We start from the raw sequence: 21889 nt of genomic DNA on the forward strand, positions 1-21889 counted from the left end.
GCCCGCGGCCGCCCGCCCCCGCAGGGCCGCCCCGCCGCCCTTTAAATGCGGGGCCCGGTGCCGCGCTGCGGGGGGGAGGTGCTGCCGCCAGCATGGCCGGGCCGCCCCGCCTGGCCTCGCTGGGCCTCCTGCTGCTCTGCGGCTGCCTCGGCCCCTGCCCGCCCGCCCGCGCCGGCCTCTACTTCAGGGAGGGGCAGCGCTGCTACCGGCCGGCGCGCAAGGCCGCCGCGCTGAGGTGAGCCGAGCCGAGCCCCCGGGGCTGCCGGACCCCCCGGGCGGCGCGGCGCCGGGGAGCGCGGGGGCGGCCGTGGGAGAGGCTCCCCGGGGAGGAGGCTCCGCGGGGCAGCCCGGCCCCGCTGCTGGGGGGTGGGTATCGCCCTGGGGCAGCCGCGTCCCTCTGCGGGCGGGCGCAGGGATCTCCCCGGGGCGGCCCTGGCCCAGCTGCTGGGGAGGGGGCGGGGGGGCGGCCGTGCTGCTGGGGGGGGCGGTGGGTACCCATCTCCCCGGGGCGGCCCTGGCCCCGCTGCTGGGGAGGGGGCGTGGGCGGGCAGCCCCGGCCCCGCCGGTGGGAGGGAGGCAGGGATCCCCCCGGGGCAGCCGCGGCCCCGCTGCTGGGGGTGGGGGCGGGGGGGTCGCCCCGGCCGCCGGGCGGCCCCGTGACGGCGCGGGCGGTGGCCGGTCACGCTGCCCGCGGTCACGTGGCCGCGCCGCCGAGCCCCGCGGTGGGTGGGTTCCCGCTCCCCGCGTGCCGGCGGGGGGGCGGGGCACCAGCCGCTGCTCCCGCCCCATGGCAGCACCTACCCCCGCCCGCACGAGTACCTGGACGTGGCCGCGCTGCCCCGGAGCTGGGACTGGAGGAACATGAACGGCGTCAACTACGCCAGCGCCACGCGGAACCAGCACATCCCGCAGTACTGCGGCTCCTGCTGGGCCCACGGCAGCACCAGCGCCCTGGCAGGTACGGGGGGCTGGCGGCGGGCCCTGCGCAGGGGGGGTCCTCGGGCCATAGCATCGCTGGTCTGAGGAAGAGGTGCCAAAGTACTGCAGTGACTAACGCAGCAAAAGCAGAGGTGGAGACGTCTGTGATAGAGCAGGAACGGCGCGAACTGCCAGGCTGAAGGCAGGGAGGCTTGGCTGCAGCAGGGAAGGCGATCGGAGCGAGGCTGTCCCCTCAGCATGGCATGAGGAGGGAACACTGGCGCGGTTGAACAGCACTTTGCAGGAGCAATGCGTTCCCAGCTCCGGTCAAACCGCTGCTTAGGGCCTGCAGTAAGAACTGGGCCTTCCACCCCTCTTGGAGCTGCGGTGACGGCAGCAGCAGATGCAAAGGCAGTTACCGTATCGCCTTCCCTTCTGTGGTACCTCGGCCTGCTGCACTGCATCTACTGCAGCGATGCCTGGGTGTGAGGAAACAAAAGGAGTTGCCTCTGGTGGGAAAAGCCCACAGGGTGCTGGTTTCAAGAGCCCTGTGACAGAGATGAACTGACTACCGTGCACAGAGACAGATAACTTTCTATCAGCCTTTTTCTTGGGAAGGGGGTGGGAGGAGGGTTCAGTCAGAAATATTTTCTCCAGAGAATATGTTACCGTTTCCACCTGACAGTAATGTGCTGCAGTACTGTCTGCATAGGGAGGCTGTAAGAGGATTAACTGTGAAGGAGAAATAGAGGAAACTGTATAAATGGGAAGACAACGCAGCTGTGAGCAGACAGCAGGAATCATGAAGGATCGGTTCTGAAGCAGTACAAGAACAGACACATACATGAAACCTGCCACAATGTAGTGAAGTACTAGGATAAATAAATACAGCAACTTCTTAATTACATTGGTTAAAACTGTCTATATAAGGGTATGCCAGTATCTGCATTTTTGTAAGTATAAAAGATTGATTTAAAAAAATCCAGATATTTTTTAACTGCTGTAAACACTTAAAGCATTAATTTCTTCTCTTGTTCCTGGAAGACTAGACTGGGAAAATACCTCCCAGTTATGTCAAGTATAGTTGAATGTTGTTACTACTAATGGGATTAAAAGTACTACGGTGGCATCAGTTAAGACTGTGCACTGCGAGAAGCAGTTTATAAATACTCATCGGGAAGCTTTTCTGCCAAGTAAGCTCATTGTTTCTGACAAAATAAGGCAGCAGGGTGGCAATGCCTGTCTGAGATGACTGGGTAACAGTGAGGAGGTACTCCTGAAAGCTTTTCCTTGCTTTAAGTCTGTGAAGACCATGTCTCAGAGACAGAGACCTGGGCTTGTAACTCTCTGCATGGGTTTATGCATAAATCTTTGCTCCTGTAAAAGAGGCTAGTGAGAGGTGGGTTTACGATGTGTGTTTGAAAACTCTTTGCCATCAAAGCCAGGAAACCGTTCTGGAAGTTTTCAGAAGCTGTGACTCAAAAGAGGTCTAGGGCACTTCAAGGCTTTAAACAGATCTTACTCATCTGCGTATTTCTGCTGAGTTTTTAACGGAAAAAACTTAGAATGGAAACCCACAATAATAGCTGTGCCTGCCTGTTTGAGCTGGGTCACGTTATGTGCCTTGCTGCTGACAGTAGAGGCTTTTCCAACCACCAGTACTGTTGCTTGTGCACAGTTCCAGGCTCAATGAAGGAAACACACTGTAGCCACCCACATACTCCATTAACAAAACTATTTCTTATCCTTACAGATAGAATCAACATAAAGAGAAAAGGTGCATGGCCTTCTGCCTACCTCTCCGTTCAGAATGTGATTGATTGTGCTGACGCAGGATCCTGTGAAGGTGGAGACCACTCAGGTGTTTGGAAGTACGCCCATGACCATGGCATTCCAGATGAGACCTGCAACAACTACCAAGCTAAGGATCAAAGTATGATGCCTATTTGCTTTGCTGTAAGGCTGATTCATCCCAGGTTTAGCAGATCCTAATATATATAAAAAAGATAGTTTCCTGGGTTTTCAGTGTACTGGTTCCTGCCTTTCAGTGTAGTACCTGCCATTTAACTGACAGAACAGGTTTTTCTTTACAGGCTTGCACGTGTCTCTCTTTACTCTAGCCAGACAGCATAGCTTTAAATCATGCCCAGACAAGTTTGCACAACTTAATCTCTTAAGTCTGTGATATACAATCTCTAATGTACTGAAATATGTACAAGTGTCACCTCAAGCTAAACAAAGGAGAAGTGTAGCCTTTGTCTGGTCACGTATGACTGGAATAGTTCCTCTATTTATAGATAAGTGCATCTGAAACATTTCCTCATCAAAGCACTTATGCCTATGAAGTAAAGAATAATTAATGATTTTAGGGACTTTAGGTATGGTTTCCAGAAAGGTTTCCATACCATTTAGTTCACCAGAGAGAGTATGTATTGGTAATTACTCTTTGTTATTAATATCTGCCTCAAATAAGGAAAAAAAAGCTTAGTGTCATATCATTAATTCACTTGAAAAGTATTCTCTTGCAGTGATAATGTCACTTTTGTTTTGTAGAGTGTAAAAAGTTTAACCAGTGTGGAACTTGTGTCACTTTTGGAGAATGCCACGTGATAAAAAACTACACTCTCTGGAAAGTTGCAGACTATGGGTCAGTCAGTGGAAGAGAAAAAATGATGGCAGAAATCTATGCTAATGGACCAATTAGGTAAAAAAAAAAATCTTGAATGGTAAAAAGAAAATGTTTACTAGTAATATGGGGATTGAAGTACTTGAAACTCAGTCTTAATGCCTGAAGTGTACTTCTCCACTCTAGCATGCATTGGCTGCTCTGCACTAATATGCCGACTTCAGCTTGTTTGTAGATAAATGCAAGAAAACCAATTGATTTTTAGCCCTGCTCTGATCCCCTTGTATAAAAAAGGCTTTCTCCATTTTATTACAGCTGTGGCATAATGGCTACTGAAAAGTTGGATGCTTACACTGGAGGACTTTATACAGAGTACAATCCCTCACCTGAAGTGAATCACATTGTATCTGTGGCTGGCTGGGGTGTAGAAAATGGAACGGAATACTGGATTGTTCGTAACTCATGGGGTGAACCCTGGGTAAGGAAACATGGGAACAAGCACATTTGCACAATAACTTTAAAGGAAAGAAAATGGGGTTTTTCACTTGCAAACAGGAAGCTGCAAAGCTAGCCTGTGGATAGGAAAAGTAGGCATTTCTTTGGCAACTAAAAAATGAAACCTAATTAATCTAAGACAAGGTTATTCAGTCAAAGTTACATGAGTAATGTCAACTCAATCCCAAATGCTAGCATTTCATGGACTGGCAGCTCCTGTTACAGGCAACTATAAATTGTTGTTAGTTGTAGGAAAAAATGAAGTCACATACCCAGAACAGATAGGTGGATGTAAATCCACCAAAGCAGGTTGCCCTGTGAACCCAGTGTTACACTTCATCTTGACTGAATTCCTACATTCACTTAGAGCATCCATATTTGGAAGACAGAACCAACTCAATAGCATGCATTTTCTATAGTTATGTTTTCTAATATACAATGCAAATTCATTCTTTACAGGGTGAAAGAGGCTGGTTGAGAATTGTGACGAGTGCATATAAAGGTGGAAGAGGAGCAGAGTACAATCTTGCTATTGAAGAGGACTGTGCATATGGAGATGCAGTACTTCCTTGATGCTGTATGGTACATCTTTCAGTTTAGGAACTACTTTGTTTGGAAGCCTCCCAGCACAACCTTTTTCTGTTTAAAGGATAGTAGTCTAAAGTTTTTACAGTTCAAGACTGTCAGGCAGTTTTGCAAAATTAGCCTGGACAGCAACACACAAGGTCTTCAAAGTATAAATACAGAGCTGCCTTTAGATAATTATTTACAATTTAAAGTAATTTACCCATGAAAAAGCTGTCTGCCTTGATGCACAGTATTTAAACTGTATTGACTTAATCACAGAAACTGTATATGCAAACCTATTTTTTAAAAATAAATTATGCAGACATACTGGGAAGCAAAAAGTATACTCAATATTTGGGTCTTGAGCTTGTATTAAATTCTCTGACAGTATTGAGGAAATAGTCTGGACATGATATATTAAAAAACTAAATCCTCTCGTTTTCTTGGCCTCCTGGTAAAACATTGTTGGAAGCCTCATAATGCAGTTGCTTTTATCCAACCACAATGATGTATCAGGAATTACCTTGATCAAACCAACCAAAATGATGTATCAGGAATTACTTTGATCAAAAGACTGAGTACTTCTAGGTTATCTAATTAGTCTTGTATTTGCTCAAATTCCTTTCTTTAATATGTAATTGGCTGTGCTATTTTTCTTCTTGAGGCAAAGTATAAATTGCCACAACTCAGGTCTCCACTAATTTGAAGAAAGGTAGAAAATTCTCTTCCTTAGTAACTGGCTCAGTTTTAAGTGGCAAATGTTACTAAATGGCACTGTTAATTGCACTTAATAAACAGACTTTTTATCTTACATGACTATGTATATTAGAAGAGCATATTAATACATGTCTTCTATTTCTGTTGGGTCTGGCTGAGCCCCACAGCAGCCCTCAGTGTGGTGCTTTCTGTCGGTACCTGGAAAAGTGCTGGTAACACACCTCTGTTTCAGCTACTGCTGAGCAGCGCTCGCCCAGCACCCAGCCTGGCTGTACCATTCCCCCTCACCAGTAGGCTGGAGGGGGGGGAGGGCAGGATCGTGGGAGGAGACAGAGCCACCTGACCTAAACTGATACTCCATACTGTGTGACATTATCTGCTCAGATATAAAAGCTAAGAGAAACAGGGGGCAGTCTTAATTTTTTGTATGCTGATGTTTGTCTTCTAGAGCAGGAAGTGGCCAAACATCATCAGCTACTGGGAGCAGAGAATAACATATTTTGTTTTCCTTTGCTTCCATAATCTTTGCTATTGCTTCATTAAACTACCCTTATCCACAACTCTTTTTTTTTCCCCATCTTATTTTCTCTCTCCATTGCATTCTGCTGAGGGGAGGGATGGAGCAGCTTGGCAGGCACCTGCTGTCCAGCCAAGCTCAACCCACCACACTGTTGTGCCAAGCCAGCAGTTTCACATGGTAGACCAGCTACCCAAAGCGTACCTGGCCTGGTACTGCTTTTACTGGACACTTGTGGAAGGGTGGGTTAACAACACATTCTATGCAGCAACTATGATAGTTCAAACAGCAATCTGAGATAAATTACACTACCTTTACTGACACTGGAGATTAAGATACAAGCTACAAGGAAGAATCTAATGTCAACAAGCAGGAGAAGAGGTATTCAGATGCTGCAGAACAGCACTTTTAAATGTCAATCTCCAAAAACTACCATAAATCACATCAACTTGTGAATTATGCCTCACTCAAACCTGTAAGTTAAAGCTTTTTAGTGGTGCAGAGGAGGAAAAAAAAATTTCCAGAAACTTTTATTTGCACAGTTTCTGCAACTTGGTTTTACAAGCTTGCTCCTAAATAAGAAAGTAAGTTTGGCAGAATGGTGAAGACCCACAACAGCGTAAGACTGCCAGTGTCTACAGTGAAGTAGAGGTGGATTCTGATCATTTAGGTTTCAAACAGCACAGCTTTTCCTATTGTGATAACATGTTTTAGACCTCAGGTTAGGCCATATTCCAGTGGGCTAGGAGACTTTTCTGGTTGATACAGGCTTCCTACATACAAGAATCATACTCTAATCATTAGGTGTTTGTATCTCTCTCACCCACCATTCAGCTCTTAAACACAGAAGACACATTTAAATCTAGGCAAAAGACAGAATTCCATCTGCCTCCTTGGCTCTGCTTTACCATAGCAAAATGACTCTGTAGCGCCAATAAGGATTAATTCTGCCAAGCTGCAGTGCCTGCTGTAACTGAAGTTCCAGGGAGACAAGAACATGGTAGTATGACTGTACCGATCACAGCATCATGAAATTTTTAACTAGTTAAAAACCATCTACGTGGGTAAGTGCAGAAGAACGTTAAGTGGTTAGAGGAAGCAATACCAAGCTTGAACACAGAGGAAAGCAAAAGTATACCTTGTTTAAATTGCTGGCAAATTTGCAATAGGGACAGGAACAATGCTCTTGATTATCAATAAAAGATGATGCAAGGTTATGTCTCAAAATAAAACTCTATAGAGCAAAATGTTTCTGCAGTTAATTCCACTGCTACAGTTCCAGGAGCTACAGAGAGCCAAACTTGTACACCAGTTCTACTTAAAATATGAAAAACAAGTCTCACACCATTTTAAACAGCAACAGCTAGAATTACAGTACATCTTCTATTTAAAGATATGCAAAGATGTTCAGAACAGCTGCTGCAGGAGCAAGTTTTGCCCCTTTCAGAAAGGCTGTGCTTTAGGTTGATTAGAGCACCATAAGTGGTGCTGTGGTAAGCTCAGTCACTGTGGAGGATGTATGTGAGGGACCAGCTGAAGAAAGGGAAAATGCAATCCTTTTCATAAGGAGTAAAGAATCTATACAGTTGGCTACTGTCTCAAGAATTACCATAGCAGCTTAAGAGTTCCCAGTCATGAAGTACTGGCAACAGAGAAGAACAAAGTGATTCCCTTCTTACATTTACAGGCAGTTAGGACTTAAAACATCAGCATCTGTTTCTGAAGAACCTGCTTTCTAAAAGATGTGCTTGTCTCTGCCCCTCACTTTTAAACAAACAGTATTTGCCTGCACAAAGAGAAATCCAGCCCAATGAACAGAAAGAAAGAGTGGTCTTAATGAAAGAAACCTCTGGAAAAGAGAAAGCCTTTATTTAAAGGTAAATTATAATCTTGGGTGTACCCCCCACTGTTTGGCATCAACCAGGAAAGAGCAGAGAAGTATAAAAACCGAGCACAACAAGCAGTAATGAAATAATTCACATATTCATATTTTTGGAGAGCAGAATTCTGACATGGTAATGAAACTTACCAGTAACATCGGATGCTTCTATTTAACAAAAAATAGATTCTGACAGATAACACGCTCACATAGGATTAATCTGTTAATATAAAACTAACTTTGACCGTTACAAATCCACTTGTGTTACACAAAGTTTGCTTCATAGCAGTAAATATGTAGGACATTTAGAACTCTAGTATAATGCAAAGGTAAGAAAGAGGCATTGCGGCTTCTCTGCAGCACAGAGCTAACACACAAACTCCTTTTTCACAACTCACAACATCAAAACCTAGAGCATGAGATCTAGTCTTCAAAGAACTGCAAAGTGGTTTTAGTAGGAACTACCTTCCGTATTCTTCAGGTTTTATTTATTACACAAAGGATCAGTGACAAACTCTGCAAGTAACCAAAATAACATTCTTTGAAATAAATCTGTTTCTTTCCTGCTATCGCTTTCAGAATATTCAGATTTATACCGACTTGTGTAACAGCAGAAAACCCTTCAGTATTATTCCATTTTCCAACGTACATCAACAGTCCTCTGATATGAAGCTCAAGGTCACCATGCAAGTCAAACAAATGCCCTTTGGCCCCTTCTTCCTTGTTTTGGATTTTTTGGGGTTTTGTTGGAGGTTTTGGGGTTTTTTTGCTGCTGTGTTGCCCAGTCATGGAACCTTAATGGTGGAGAGCATGGCAAAGTAGTGATCATATGGTCTGCATTCTTGATATTTTCCACTGTTTAGTTCATCATAATAAAGTTAGATTTGCAATGAGCTTAAAAGAAAAAAGTGAAAGAAAGTGTTCAGTACATTACTCTGATTTATCTGTTTGCATGTGGCTTTCTGCATTATATAAATATAATTAGGATTTTAGGGTCCGGACAGATGTTTTTGTTTTAGGGTAGGAGTGTATTACGACAATTTCCCTTCCTATCCTTTCCTTACTACAATGCTAGTTCTCAAAAGGCAGTATTTGTCTCCAAGTTCCTCACTACTACCCAGAGATACTTGATTACAGGAAAATTGCTAAACACAGGCCCCTAAAAGGGAAGTTATCTATAAAAACATCTGGCAAGCATTCCTATTTTTAGCAATCCTCCTCCTAAACACTATTTTCAAGTTGTAACAAACACCAACAGAAACAGGTACACAAGGAATAGCTGTGACTTACCTATAAATTCAGTGACAGGATCATGTTCGCCTTCTGTTTTAATAGTACCTGCAATACTTTCATTCTCCAAGATAGGAAGAAAAAGCTGTACAAAGTCTGAGGTATATGGAGGAGCAATCACATCTAGCACCTGAAGCAGCAGACAAAAATGGATTATTCTTCCAGTTAGAGGGGTCGTAAGGGTAATTTTTAATTTACAATACTAGTCTTGAAAGCATACAGGCAGTTGCACTTAAGACCCCTTGTTTCCAGACAATTAATTATATATTCTTGTGGTCCACCATCCAGTACCATAATACTTTCAGAAGTCAGGAGTCAGTAGGACTAAGCCACATCCTAGCAAATACTGATATTACATACATTTCTCAGAATCCAATCTTGAAACATTTTTGAATCTGAGGCAAGCTGATTTAATATCCAAACACATACAACTGATACTAAAGTTTCATTCTGTATGTTAGTAAACACAATTTTTCTGCTGACCTCTGTAACAAAGTATCTGATGAGAGAGATGTCTGTATCCAGCTTCTCCAGGCATTTGCGGATATAGCTGACAACAGGTAGGACATAACCTCGACTGAGTAAGTGCACCATTCTATCCAAGAGAGTCTTCTTCAATTCCAGCTGACAGCATGGGGAGGGAAGAACCAACAGATTAGAACTTCCTCTCAAAAGCGTGCAGTTTTTATTGCTCATTCTTACTGATTCAATATCTGCTACGTGCATTTTAACCACAACCATGTTCCTAAATTAAACTCTTAAAACTGCTGGGACAGAAAAAAAGCTATTATCTTGAGTAAGTGTCACAAACACAAAGGAACACAAATACTGAATCCTTTGAGAATCACCTGCTCCATTACATCAAGCTGCGAATGTTCTGTTTCGAAGAGCTTGACGAGAAGTTGTAGAACTTGGGGATGAAGCAGCTGATGGCATGTACTAATCTGCAAAGAATACAGGAAAGTTAGAGCCTCAGAACTTCAATTTAAAACCCAATGCACCAGTGTTTATTAGCTAAGTTTACAGTGATGTACAGTGCCCGATGTAATGGTCTTTTAGAAAAGTATTCCACCATTGCTTTCTCGGATGCTTACGTTTCCCTAGTGTAAATAATGCTGAGCTGACAAAAACAAATAATTAACTCTGGATAGCAACAGATTGATCTCTGTATACCTACTTACTGAAAGTGAAGGCTACTCGGTGAATTGGATGTAATTCCAGTTACGAGCATCAAAACTGTTCTTACTTTCCAGCAAGGTTTTATATGTACACTTTTACCTCATCCAATAATGCCAGATGAACTGGAGTGTGATCTGTCTGCAGCTGGAAATACCGTGGTTCTGACACCGTCCAATCAACCCACTTTAATACACCCATTGCCACCACCGGGAACCTGCAGAAAAAGAGATCACTTTAGCACAGGAGCATTGGCCGGGGGGCGGGGGGAGCTGGACAAAAACTGTTCTACAAAGACACTCCCCTGCTCAGCACAAAATACAAAAGATAGGCAACAAAACTGATGTACACTCCAAGTTTGTTCCAGTTTATTCAGTCCTGCTATTTCATACTTTTAAGAGGAGAAAAAAAGACACATCTATTGCTGGGAAAGCTTTATTAGGAAGACAAAGTGATCTGTCATCTTTTTCCAGTGGCAGAGAAAAGCACATTCCGAGACACAAGACAAGTTCTCAGTGAGAGCCAGAACTTATGTCCTCATGAGAGAGATTCCAAAGAGTCAGATAGAGAATTTTGAAAACTACTTTCAAGACCACACCTTCACATATTCTGCAATAAAGATGTTCTCACAGAGTGGTCCGCAAAGGTACCTCCCTTTAGCAGTATTGCATCTCCTAACTAATACTTTCCTTGCAACAGCTGGAACCAGTCTCTCTGCTCACCTGATGCACTGATAGAGTGTACTCAGTTCTGCAACCAACTCCGATGCTCCTTTGTTCTCATTGCAACAGAGATTGTGAACAGTTTCAATAGCTTTTGAAGTTGACTTGAGTTCATCCTTGTTTATGCTGACCCTCTTGTTCTGAAAAATTGCAAAGTTTCAATGCAACAGTTGTCAACATACCGATGCCTTTGGCTATTTAAAGAAAGGAATTGTAACCTGTGATAAGCCTAAGATTACATCATGTTTCTCAAAATCTAGACTCAAATGCAAGTTTCAGAACTAATTCTCATTGGGATGAAGTACAAGGATGTTTGACTCTATGAAGTGGCTAACTGATCCTTAAGGAATTAAATAAAGCAAACTCCTTTTCCTCTGAAAAGGCACATACAGGTCTAGTAGCACAGAACTGCTACTGATAGCCTTTGGGGGGAGGTGAGCAAAATCACTCAGAGCAGTCAGACTTTTGTAGACACTAGTGATCAAACAGTACTATAATTTTAGTCATTTCAGTTGAAGTCAGAAACGTTTTATATGAAACTAAGTAACCAAGCTGGATGTATTATTTTAAAACTGAGCAACTTCACAACCATACATTTTCTTGAGCAGTCAGGTCACTGTAGGTAAAAACAATGTTATTCACAGAACTGAAAGTTACCTTTTTCCACATCTCTACTACACTCGCTGCATATGCCAATATGTGAATGTATTTATGTTTGTGGTCCTGGTTGATCTTAGCACCTGGTTTAAACAGTGACTGCATAAAGAGGTCCAGAAAGGCAGGTACTCTAATCTGTGAAGAAAATGAATGGTTCATTAGAGCCTGAGAATTATGAAAGGTGACTAAAAATACCATTTCTGCATCTGATATACCTCACACAGAAAGAGAGATAATCCCTTGAGAGTAGGTGAGAGCTTTATGAAGACACCTAAACTGCTGACAGTAGGTGATGGCGGGGGAAACAAACAGACTTACAGACTATATTGCTAAAGTATCTAAATGTCACCATTTGTTACCAGAACCCACATTAGAACAAGACAGTGAGAAATGTGAAATGCGCCATTTAGGTCTCCTTATAAACAAGTTGCTAAACTGGGTGGCTTAGTTTGGGTTGTGGGGGTTTTATACATATATTTTTCATTAAAAGTTAATTAATTCCTTGCCATCTTTACCTTCTTTTGAGGAGTTCTTTAATTTAATTATATGGGAAAAGGCAACTTGGAATGATTAGGAAAAAAAACTCCACACAAAAAAGATCAAGAAGCTAATGCAAAACAGAGTACAAGTAGTAGCTTCACATTTAGACATTACCTAAAATTACACGGGGATAAGCCTGAGTGTTAACTTCTGTTTTGCATTGGTACAACACTTAGCAGAAAACCATCTCATATTTCTGAGTGCTGCTGTAACACAGGTGAATTTCAGAGGTTAAAAAAGATAACTACTAACCAGTTCTACTGGAGGTGGGTCCATGCTTGTAAACATTTTGAACAGGACAGTGATGTCTGCTGGATTCAGAGCTCCTTTAGACAACATCGCACCAAGAGCCTGACATGCTCGAGGATAGGAGGCTGCAGTACCCAATGCTAAAGTGATCTGACTGGCATCATGGCCTCTAGGTGAAGAGCAAACATACATAGCAACTTATTTTCTTAATTCAGACATTTTAGTTCTAGCCTCACTGAGTCAACAGGACACACCCTACTGAATGTAATGTCTTTGAGCAGAACCCCTTACCCTGGGTAATTATAGAAACAGGCCTGCATTTCCCCTTTTTGTTTCTAGCATGTTCACAGATTAAAAGTACTTTTTTTTTCTTTTTTTTAATTTAAACAGACAGAAACTTTCGTTCTTTGCTCCTCTGATTTCAGGTCTACTGATACAGGACACTGAACTTTTCCGTTCTATGAATTAAAGCTTACTACTAGAACTGCTCTGTTGCAGCTAAGAATTCTTCTTTTGCAAGGTAATCAAGAAGGAGCAAGAGACAGCAGTTTACAAGTTCGGTGACTTACATTTCACTAATAATGTAACTCCCACTTACTTCTCATGAGCATATCGCTGAACCTCCTGAGCAATCCGCCTGACAGCCGACCCTCCTTGCTCTTCTTGAGCTAATATGGACATCATAGATTGAGCAAAAAGATATGTGTGCTCTCCATGGCACACCATCTTCTGTGAAAGCATACATCAAAAATCTTACCAGTCAACAAGAAACATGCAAGTATGCTTCTGTGATTACATTGCTGTGATGGCAAAAGATTTCATTGCAATCTATTAATCAAAGGAAAAAGACCCACAACAACTGGACAAGAAAACCAAAAACCCAACAGCAAAGAAAAAAGCACAGAAAAGCATAGTATCACTATGCATTGATACCATGCAAGAAGAAATGGCTACACTGAGAACTTTGATTCATCAATGCCAAAACTGAGGGGAAATTCATCCTACTTATATTCAGTACTTTCTCAGCAATATTTAAAAAAGCAGAAGTACAAAGCCATCTGAAACTCATGCTATTTCACAACACAGAACATATGTGGGGTTGATTCAGATGGCAGCTTTCACACTGATGCAGATAATAAAGGAATTATTTTCATTTGCTAGGGGATTGAGTAGACTGATCCTTAGATCCTGCATTAAATGTGAGAGATAACAGTTCTACCTTCACCTTTTTACAATCCATTTAATAAATGTAAGAAGTGTGACGTAAGCAACCCAAGGAATTCTGGGTCACAGAATGATCAAAACCCATAAACTTCTATTTTTTTTAACTCAGATGTACCTTCTGTTCATAAGATTTTATAACATGTCAAGATTCTTTACATTCCTACAGTGACCTGTATATCCTAACCAGAAAGAAAAATACTGTTTTCTTTCCATAGAAAAAAACCCCAAATGAACGCCAAGAAAAAAAACAAAAAAAAACTTACAGCAAACTCAGGGAGGTTTTTTTCAAGGTTTTCTTCACCTCCATCTAAGATTGTTGCCAGAGATGTACGCAGGACTCTGGAAAATACTTCTAGCTGCTGACATGCTGTTGAAACACTGGTTATTTCCCCTTGATATCCAGCATCAGATATAAGCTATAAAAACAAAAACATCACAGAAAACTTGTATTATTTACATTTATATTTCAGATACCCTAACAAGTTTAGAAGTACACACAGAATGTAAGATTTGCCTCTGCATACACTTACTGGAATTCACATTCACCTTTCAGACTACAGAAATGGAAAACAATTAAGACTTAGCAAAAAGAAAGTAAACCATAAAGGTATTTCAGAGCACAGCAAGATATAACATTCCTTCCCTGTTGCAGAATCATACAAAACTGACTGAAATGTTCCACTGCACCAGAAATCCAGAATTTTCAAATACAGATCAAAGGAGAGAAAAAACCCAAACAGCAAAACAAAACAAAGAATTCAAAAATCAGTACTTCAGACTCTGAAACTACACTTACTACGTGTAACTTGTAACACAATTCCTCCCAGCAACATGTACTCGTACTGATTTGACATTTCAATAAGTAGTACAAGTAAGAATACGTAAAAGGTACAGGCAAGATCATAGCCAATATCCGATGCCAGAAAAATTAGCTATTTTAATGGATATTCTAATCTGTCAGATTTGAGTATACTACCTTCACAGTAAAATTAAGCATTAAACAGTCGGGATGGGCTTCTGCCAACTTGTAAAAGAGATCTCTCCATGTAGTATGTGCTATCATCTGCTCAAGCCAGGCTGGAGTCTAAAAAGATTAGTGCAACAGAGAGAAATGTAAGAATAACTAGTTGTCAAGATCATTAAAAGTCAGCATTTTACCTCTCAGGAGTCCTGCAAGGATTATACAGAACTTTATTACATAGGAGGATGCATTCATTTTCTAAGTTCTCTAAGCCTCTGAGGACTCCAGTGAGATACAGTTGATTTTCTAAACCCAGCTGTTTCTTAACCAAAGAGCTTTGAAGATGCAGTTTCCCTTCCCCCACCATCTACTACTTCATCAGATGAAGGAGTCTATGTAGGATCCACTCATGTGGAGATAGCAACACGGATTCCACGCACACCTCTCCTTCCTCTGTAAAGATGGAATCTGCTTTCCGAGGGTCAAAATGCTTGATAAGTAAGCTCTTTAAATGGTTTTCTACAGTCTCCTGAACTTGCATTGGCTCAACACCTGTATAGAAGGAATAAAAAATTTGGCAGATGCAATCCAATCAAACATGGCAGCAACATCTTAAATTTTTCAATGAGAACAGAAACTACTCAGGAATGTATCGACACAGAGAATATGAGAGGAGAGCCACCAGTTCTACTATCAAGCCATACTGCTACAGATTTACAGATTCTCAATCTTTTTTCCTAAATGCAGACCGTTTAGGATCCCAAGCAGGTCACACTAGTCCTTTTCTCTTACCCTCCTCATCAGTCATCTCACAAAACTATTACTGGGCACGATACCAAAATGCACATACCTAGAACACGAAAGGGATTACTAAGGCTGGTCCACAAACCCGCCTTACTACGGGCTATAGTCCATCCTTTTAATGTATTTGCTATCAGTAGCTTTGATAGTGTACTACAAAACAGCACACAAAGTAGTTCTACATTTCTGAGATCTGAGGGTAGCACCTGATAATTTGTAAACAAAAGGTTATACTGGCTAAGGGACAAAGGCACCACAAGAAATGCTAAATACATCTTGCAAAAGGCTGCTTAAGAATTCATAAGCAGACTGGTAACATAGAATTCTTGTTTCAGAGAATACAGGCATCTGTATAAGAACCTTCTGTCTAACCACTGATCCACTGAAAGGGAACAATAACTAGTTACTTATTTTTTCAATATTTCTTATACAATAACTAGTACAAAATATCAAACACTGCTAACACCATCAACAACAGGTGTCACGAACAGTACCCTTGCCCTTGTGCATGAAAACAAAAAGAAACTAAAATTTATGTAGTTGCTTCAACTAGATTACCCTTTACGATAGTTTGTGAGCATTTCAAAGCATTCATCAAGACTACTTCACTTATTCTACGAGTGGAATAAACATATTATAAAAAGTTTAGTCACATACATGATGACAATTTTATAATGATCCGCTTCCCGAGTATGATCAAATTTGCCACCGATTAAGACATTTCTGACAAAACAAAGGCCACAGATGCAAACTACACCGTATCGCTTATTGTACCTGTTTGAATGAGCCACTCTGCCAGCAAATTTACAGTCTGTGCCACTGCAGTGTAGTTTTCAGAGAGGAGCTGGATAACATTCTCTGGAGAACCTCCTGCTTGGAAATACCTGATGGAAGGATGACAAAAGAACTATTTGAAAGTCATATTAAAAATAAACCAACCAACTGAACTCTAAACAGAAGGAAAAGAATAATGACTTTTACGCGTTTCCAGACATGCTTCCACGCGATGTGACAACACTGCACCAGTCACACAGGTAAGATGCACAACACGCACGTAAGGCCACACCCACACTCACCTCTTTAACGTGTTAAATATTGAGGGCTCCATTATATAGTCAGGGGTTGAAAATTTCTTCAGACATTCCTGCTGGACTTCGGCATCGTCTTCTCCCTCCCCATCCTCATCGTCTTGCTATTCTTAAGCACAGTCGAGTCAGCGCCCGGCCCGGCTCCGCCCGCGCCCCCGCACTTGGGCCGGGTTTGCCCGCAGGCCCCAGCTCGCCCCGGGCCCGCCGCTGCCCGGCACGCGCGGCGCTTCAGGGACCAGGCGCCAACCCGGGCCCGCCCGCTGCTTCCCGCCTCAGCCCCAGGCGCGGCGCCCCCCGCCCGCGGAACGGGAGGGCCCGGGAGCCCCTCCGCGCACCCAAGCGGCACCCCCGGGGCCCCTCCGCCCCACAGGCCCGCGCCGAGCCGCCGGCTCCCGCCGCGCACCGGGCAGCCCCGCGCTCACCGTCCCCCCGTCCGCCTCGCTGCCCCACTCGGCCGCGCTGCCTTCGAAGTAATCCGCGTCCTCCATGGCTGCCCCCGCCCCGCCCCGCGCCGCGCCGAAGGAGCCGCGGCGGCGGCCGGGACCAGGCCGCGATCGCCCCCGGGGCGGAGCGGCGCGTAATGGCGGGCGGCGGGAGGGCGGAGCGGCGGGGCGGGGCCGGGCCGGGCGAGGGCCCGCGGCGGCGGCGCTGGGAGCGAGGGGAGGCCGTGGCTTGGCACCCGGCACCGTTGTGCCGCCTCGGGGCGGCGGGTGTCCCCCCGGGTGTCCCCCGCCCCCGGCGAGCTAACGGCAGCCGGTGGCAGCGCGGCCTGTGCCACCGGGGCGGCCGCTGCCTCACGCCTCAGCGCCGCTTCTGGCCGGAGCTGGCGGCGGCGGGTGTCGGGGAGTTACGGCTGAGACCGCCCGGCAGCGGCGGGTAAAATAAACCACGGAAACGCTAAACACGGCCCGGTGGCGGTGCCGGGAGGCCGCGTGCCGGGGCCCCGCCCGAGCAGCCCTGCCCCGTTAGGCACTGCCGGGGCGCCACGGCAGGTGGCCGTCAGAGGGGACACAACGAAAGACGGCGGGGAGAAGCAGCCCAGGGAACGGTGACAGCAAAGTTCCCTGCCCCGCACCCCCGGCCCCCAGCGCGGCGGGGCCGAGGAGGGGGGAAACCCGGCGGGAGATGCTCCCGCGTCCGGGCCGTGAGGGGGGCTAACGGCGGCAGCGAGCTGATGGCGAGGATGGTAGAACTCAAAAACTAACAAGTAGGAGGGGAAAAAAAGGTAAAGAATGGGAAAGGTAACTTTGGTGGAATGGAAATGGTAGATTTGAGGGCCAGATGTGAGGGGGGAAATGTTAGGGTCAGCACTGGTGTAACTGCGTACCCAAAACTTGCCAGAGAATAACATTAAATAACATTTCTGCCTTTTCTTATCGCAAACAAATTTTTCCATGGGTTACTTTTAGCCTAAGACAAAATCCTGAAGTCTTTGATCTACAAAATTCTCACTAAACCCACTGTAGTCCCTCCAGATGCCACTGCTGGCATTGCCATAAGCGGCTCCCTTGGCGGCGGCAGAGGGGTTCCCCCTTCCCATTCCCGGGGCCCTTGGGCCGTCTGTGAGCATGCAGGGCAGGATGCTGCGCAGGATTTGGTCCCCTGCACATGGAGCGGGATCCCCAGAGTGGTGGCTGTGCTGACCTCAGGACCCTGGTATCGCCCTCCTTGGGGATGCTGAGACAGGTGGTCCCAAAGGGGGCTGGCAGAGCTGGGGTGCAGGCCCAAGGCAACAGGTCCAGAGGGCCCCCAGCGAAGGGAGGGACTAGAACGTTACAGGCGAACGAAGCGGGGTAGGGCTTAAATGAAAACTGATCCTACAACGTGACCTTGGGCGAGGAGATTGGCATTGTTGAAATGGAGGCCATGCGAAAGACACAGAGTCCCTTTGTCTCTCCTCAGACCGACTCCTGTTCTTCAGTTGTGTAAGAGTTTAACTGTGAGAAAGGGGATGGGGAGGGTGTGTTCTGGGATTTGGAGGGCAGCCAAGGGCATTGCTGATTAATTATTTAAAGATCCTTTATTCTCCTTCAGTTCCTAACTGAAAAATAGTAAAAAGCGATTACATAGTGTTCCATGCAGTCCATGAAATCGGTTGGTAGGAAAGGCCAAAAAACCATGTTCAGAAAAAAGCTGTCATAGGATCTTCAAGAGACATGGTTCTTGTTCAGGCACAGTCACTGTACTTAGTTAAAGGGCTTGCTTAACTTAAAATCTCATTATAGAAAATACACAGCACTACCTCAACTGCAGGGCAGTAGGAGCTGCGCTGTCATATGCTGCCCTACAGTGGTGAAGCAACCCTTTCTGAAACATACATCAATGGTTTTGTGAGCCCAGGATAACGTTCTTCTTGCTCTGCCAACAGAAAGGAAAGACACTTTTTCAGAATCAAAGGCATGGATTGAAGTAGAGGCACAATGGACACATTCCCTACCTGTGCTAGGCGATTGCCTGCAGTCAGGAAGACAGCGAGGTAACATTTCAATGCTTATGGAAGCATTGGCCATTTTTTATGAGGAAAGAACTTGGAGTGAAGTGACAGGCCGGGGCTGGAGGCCAAGGGAATATCCTTGAGAAAAAGTTTTTGGCTTACCTCCATTTAGTTAGTGGGCAATTTCCATCTCAGACATCAGAAAATAATAGCGTACTCAGAACAGACAGTGTGATTAACCAGTCAAAACTCCTAAGAAAATATTGGACCTGAATTGAATCTATCCCAAATCAAGATAGAAAAAGTATTTTCTGAAGGTTGAAGAAGAAAAATCTATACACCTCCTGGGCTCCATCAGCAATTTTTTTTTTTTTTGCTTGAAATGATGTACATCATTACAAGATGTAGGACAAGTTCTCTGAAGGTGATTTCAAAGTAACAATTGTATAACCCTAACAAGGCTTAGAAAATTTGGAAGTGGAGAAGTGAGTACAGAACTTAACTCAGTGAAACTGGATGGGAAAACACAAAGCTGAGACTTTGTGAGGCTTAAGAGAAGATCCTAATTCTTTACAGAAGGCTCAAATAAATACGCTTTTTTATGACAGATATCTTTATATAGGTAGGAGAGGCTACCTTCCCATGACTCAAATTTGCTGTGCACCTCCTAGGCAGGATATTTGGATCTGCAGTCTGGAGAATTTCGTTGTGCCTGGAGCCTGTGGCCTACAACAGTACATCTTAGCTTCAATAAGGCATTTTCAGAGCAGGTAAAAGTTTTGTCTAGTGACAACAGTTGGACTTGTAGGATTTCAATGGTAGTTATGCTATGAAACTTACTGCTTAGTTGAGTAGGAAAAGGGAACAGTTCACAGCACCAGCTGCCAGTGAGAGACATAGTGGTATTTGACATTGATGATACTAGTAATTTCAGTGTCTGAATCTTAAAACTGGAAGTTCTTTTGTCTTTCTATATTTGTATCTCTTTATTTTGATTGCAGTAACAGAATATGTATTTTTTTTAATATATAAAGAATGAACTTACTTTCAACTTTCCTTGAGGAGAAAACCAGGGACCTGTAACAGAACCAGACATTTGCTGCATAGCCCTTTGCAGAAAAATTGCAATATCAAAGCTTTCCCTACTTCAACAAACCACAGGCAAAGTCAGATCAGAACCAACAGTTTCAAGGTATCATTTACACTGTGATGAAACACTAAATATACCAGAAACTGATTTTGCAAACTAAACTTTTACAACTTTGAATGGAAACAATGTTGGTTGTCTTCTTGGGTGTAACTGTGTTCTCCCATAGGGATTTGGGGTTTACAAAGTTTTGGTGAAATGTTCATAAATAAAAGCACTTAGATTTACCAGAATGTCCCTGAAGATTTTATTATCCAGCAAATGAGTGCAAGGAATTTTCCCCTAAATGGCTATTTGATGACCTTTTGTATGTAAAATAACGAGTCACAATTCCCATCTAATGAGATTTCGCTGAAGCAGTGAGCATATTAAAGATTAAATTTTGAGCCAAATAAGTATACTGTGAAGGCCAGCCTCGGAGTCTCTGCTGCATGCTTTGAAGCAGCAGTAAAGGCATCCTGGAAAGTAGGTGTGTGAAGAAGAGCCAGATCTAGAGAAATGTGGAAAACTAGCCTCTTTTTTTTTTTTTTTTTTTTTTAAACAGACATGAAGGTTTCATGACGCTTGAGAATGGCTCCTCTAAGGGAGTAAACAATAAACCAAGCATCAAATGCTCAAGTTTCAATTCCACCCAACCACCAAAATTTGTTGCTTGATTTTTGAGCAAATTACTTAAGAACTATGCTTCAAGATTTCCTACCTAAAGAAGGGCTGAATATAATATAGCTAATTAAATCATCGAACTTCATTTGGTTCCTTCCTAGAAAGAAAGAAAAATCCCAAACAGAAGAGCCAACTTCCAGCAAAACTGTTTGCCTTTTATTCATGTAAAATTATCCACCCTGGCATTCTTTGTATGCTAATTACCTCTGCTGCTTGCCCTCTACAAATTCTTTTAGCATGAATTTGTATTTTGTAATCGTTAGCCCTTTACAAATCAGCCAGTACATTCAACTAGAGATAAAGTAATAGCTTTCAAATTGAGTAGGAAATTAAAGCAGCATCAAGTTAAGCTAATGAGTTTTGGCTAAAGATTTTTTCCTTCTCAAGCAGAACCTCAAGATTAAGCATTTTTGTTTCTACCTCGAGATTCAGTTACTGGTAACAGTGTTATTCCCGACATTGACCACCACAACACTTTGCTAAGTAACGGAGAAGTATTCTGGGACAAAACAAGGTGGTTTTTAGGTTGCCAACATAATGTCATTCTAGCCTCCTTCAAACATCAACTTAAAAGTTGGATCTGTATTTATACACTGTGGATTGCTTAAAAGCACAGACTCACAATGCCCCTAGTTCTTTACAAGATGAGCCTATAGTGGCAATATTTTCTTGCTTCAAAGCCAATTCCAGTTGATTTGCATACTGATCATTAAACTTAAACTTCACTGAAGTATCTCCCAGTTCTGTAATGCATGTAGTAAGTGCATTTTTTGCAGTTCCTTAGCTGAAGGCGTCCTGCCCTTTTAGATAAATATATTCTCTGCCCTTGAAAATTTGTATAAAGATCCCAAACTGGGTCACTTACCTGGGGAATGAAGAATTTCCCCCATAAATATATTTTTCAGTGCCCAAGGTGATGAATTTAGGAGTCTTGCTTACCTAGCTTTCCCTAGTTCCTTGGAACTTTCAGCGAGGTGGTCTCAAAACTTCCTTTCATAGCTGCTCCATTCTCTCTTTTCAACCATATACACTGTAAGAGCAGGGGTGTGGGTGTGTGTGTGTGTGTATGAGGACAGGACCAAGTAGCTGCATCCAAAGGCAGCAGTTTTTGGACTGTGATGTTGGACAGAACAATTGGTTGTAAGCTGCCCCGTTTTGAATTACAAATAGGTTAACAAGAGCCCTTGCTTGTGGCAGCACTGGGCTTCCAGACTGTCT

At 43.7% G+C, this 21889-nt stretch overlaps 2 protein-coding genes across 3 annotated transcripts; one reads left to right on the plus strand and one right to left on the minus strand.

The window, feature by feature from the left end:
* Nucleotides 1–58: 58 nt before the first annotated feature.
* On the plus strand, nucleotides 59–5417 carry CTSZ (cathepsin Z). Its single transcript, XM_040607832.1, has 6 exons — nucleotides 59–235; nucleotides 795–958; nucleotides 2672–2851; nucleotides 3472–3622; nucleotides 3860–4022; nucleotides 4499–5417. Exons 1-6 carry the CDS (start codon nucleotides 93–95, stop codon nucleotides 4610–4612), a joined length of 915 nt encoding a protein of 304 aa, XP_040463766.1. The 5' UTR covers nucleotides 59–92; the 3' UTR covers nucleotides 4613–5417.
* A 2273-nt stretch (nucleotides 5418–7690) lies between these two features.
* On the minus strand, nucleotides 7691–17007 carry NELFCD (negative elongation factor complex member C/D). Of its 2 annotated transcripts, none has more exons than XM_040607821.1 (15): nucleotides 16850–17007; nucleotides 16416–16531; nucleotides 16114–16223; nucleotides 14981–15090; nucleotides 14554–14661; nucleotides 13841–13993; nucleotides 12952–13082; nucleotides 12357–12522; nucleotides 11565–11699; nucleotides 10908–11047; nucleotides 10288–10402; nucleotides 9858–9953; nucleotides 9493–9633; nucleotides 9010–9139; nucleotides 7691–8613 (listed from the first exon to the last, which is right to left on the minus strand). In XM_040607821.1, exons 1-15 carry the CDS (start codon nucleotides 16913–16915, stop codon nucleotides 8579–8581), a joined length of 1752 nt encoding a protein of 583 aa, XP_040463755.1. In that variant the 5' UTR covers nucleotides 16916–17007; the 3' UTR covers nucleotides 7691–8578. The 2 variants fall into 2 exon arrangements, with proteins under 2 accessions (XP_040463755.1, XP_040463756.1); XM_040607822.1 differs by having other exon boundaries at nucleotides 16416–16536; nucleotides 16850–16968.
* Nucleotides 17008–21889: the final 4882 nt, after the last annotated feature.

Source organism: Falco naumanni, chromosome 10, assembly GCF_017639655.2.
Source record: "Falco naumanni isolate bFalNau1 chromosome 10, bFalNau1.pat, whole genome shotgun sequence".
Classification (NCBI taxonomy): domain Eukaryota; kingdom Metazoa; phylum Chordata; class Aves; order Falconiformes; family Falconidae; genus Falco; species Falco naumanni.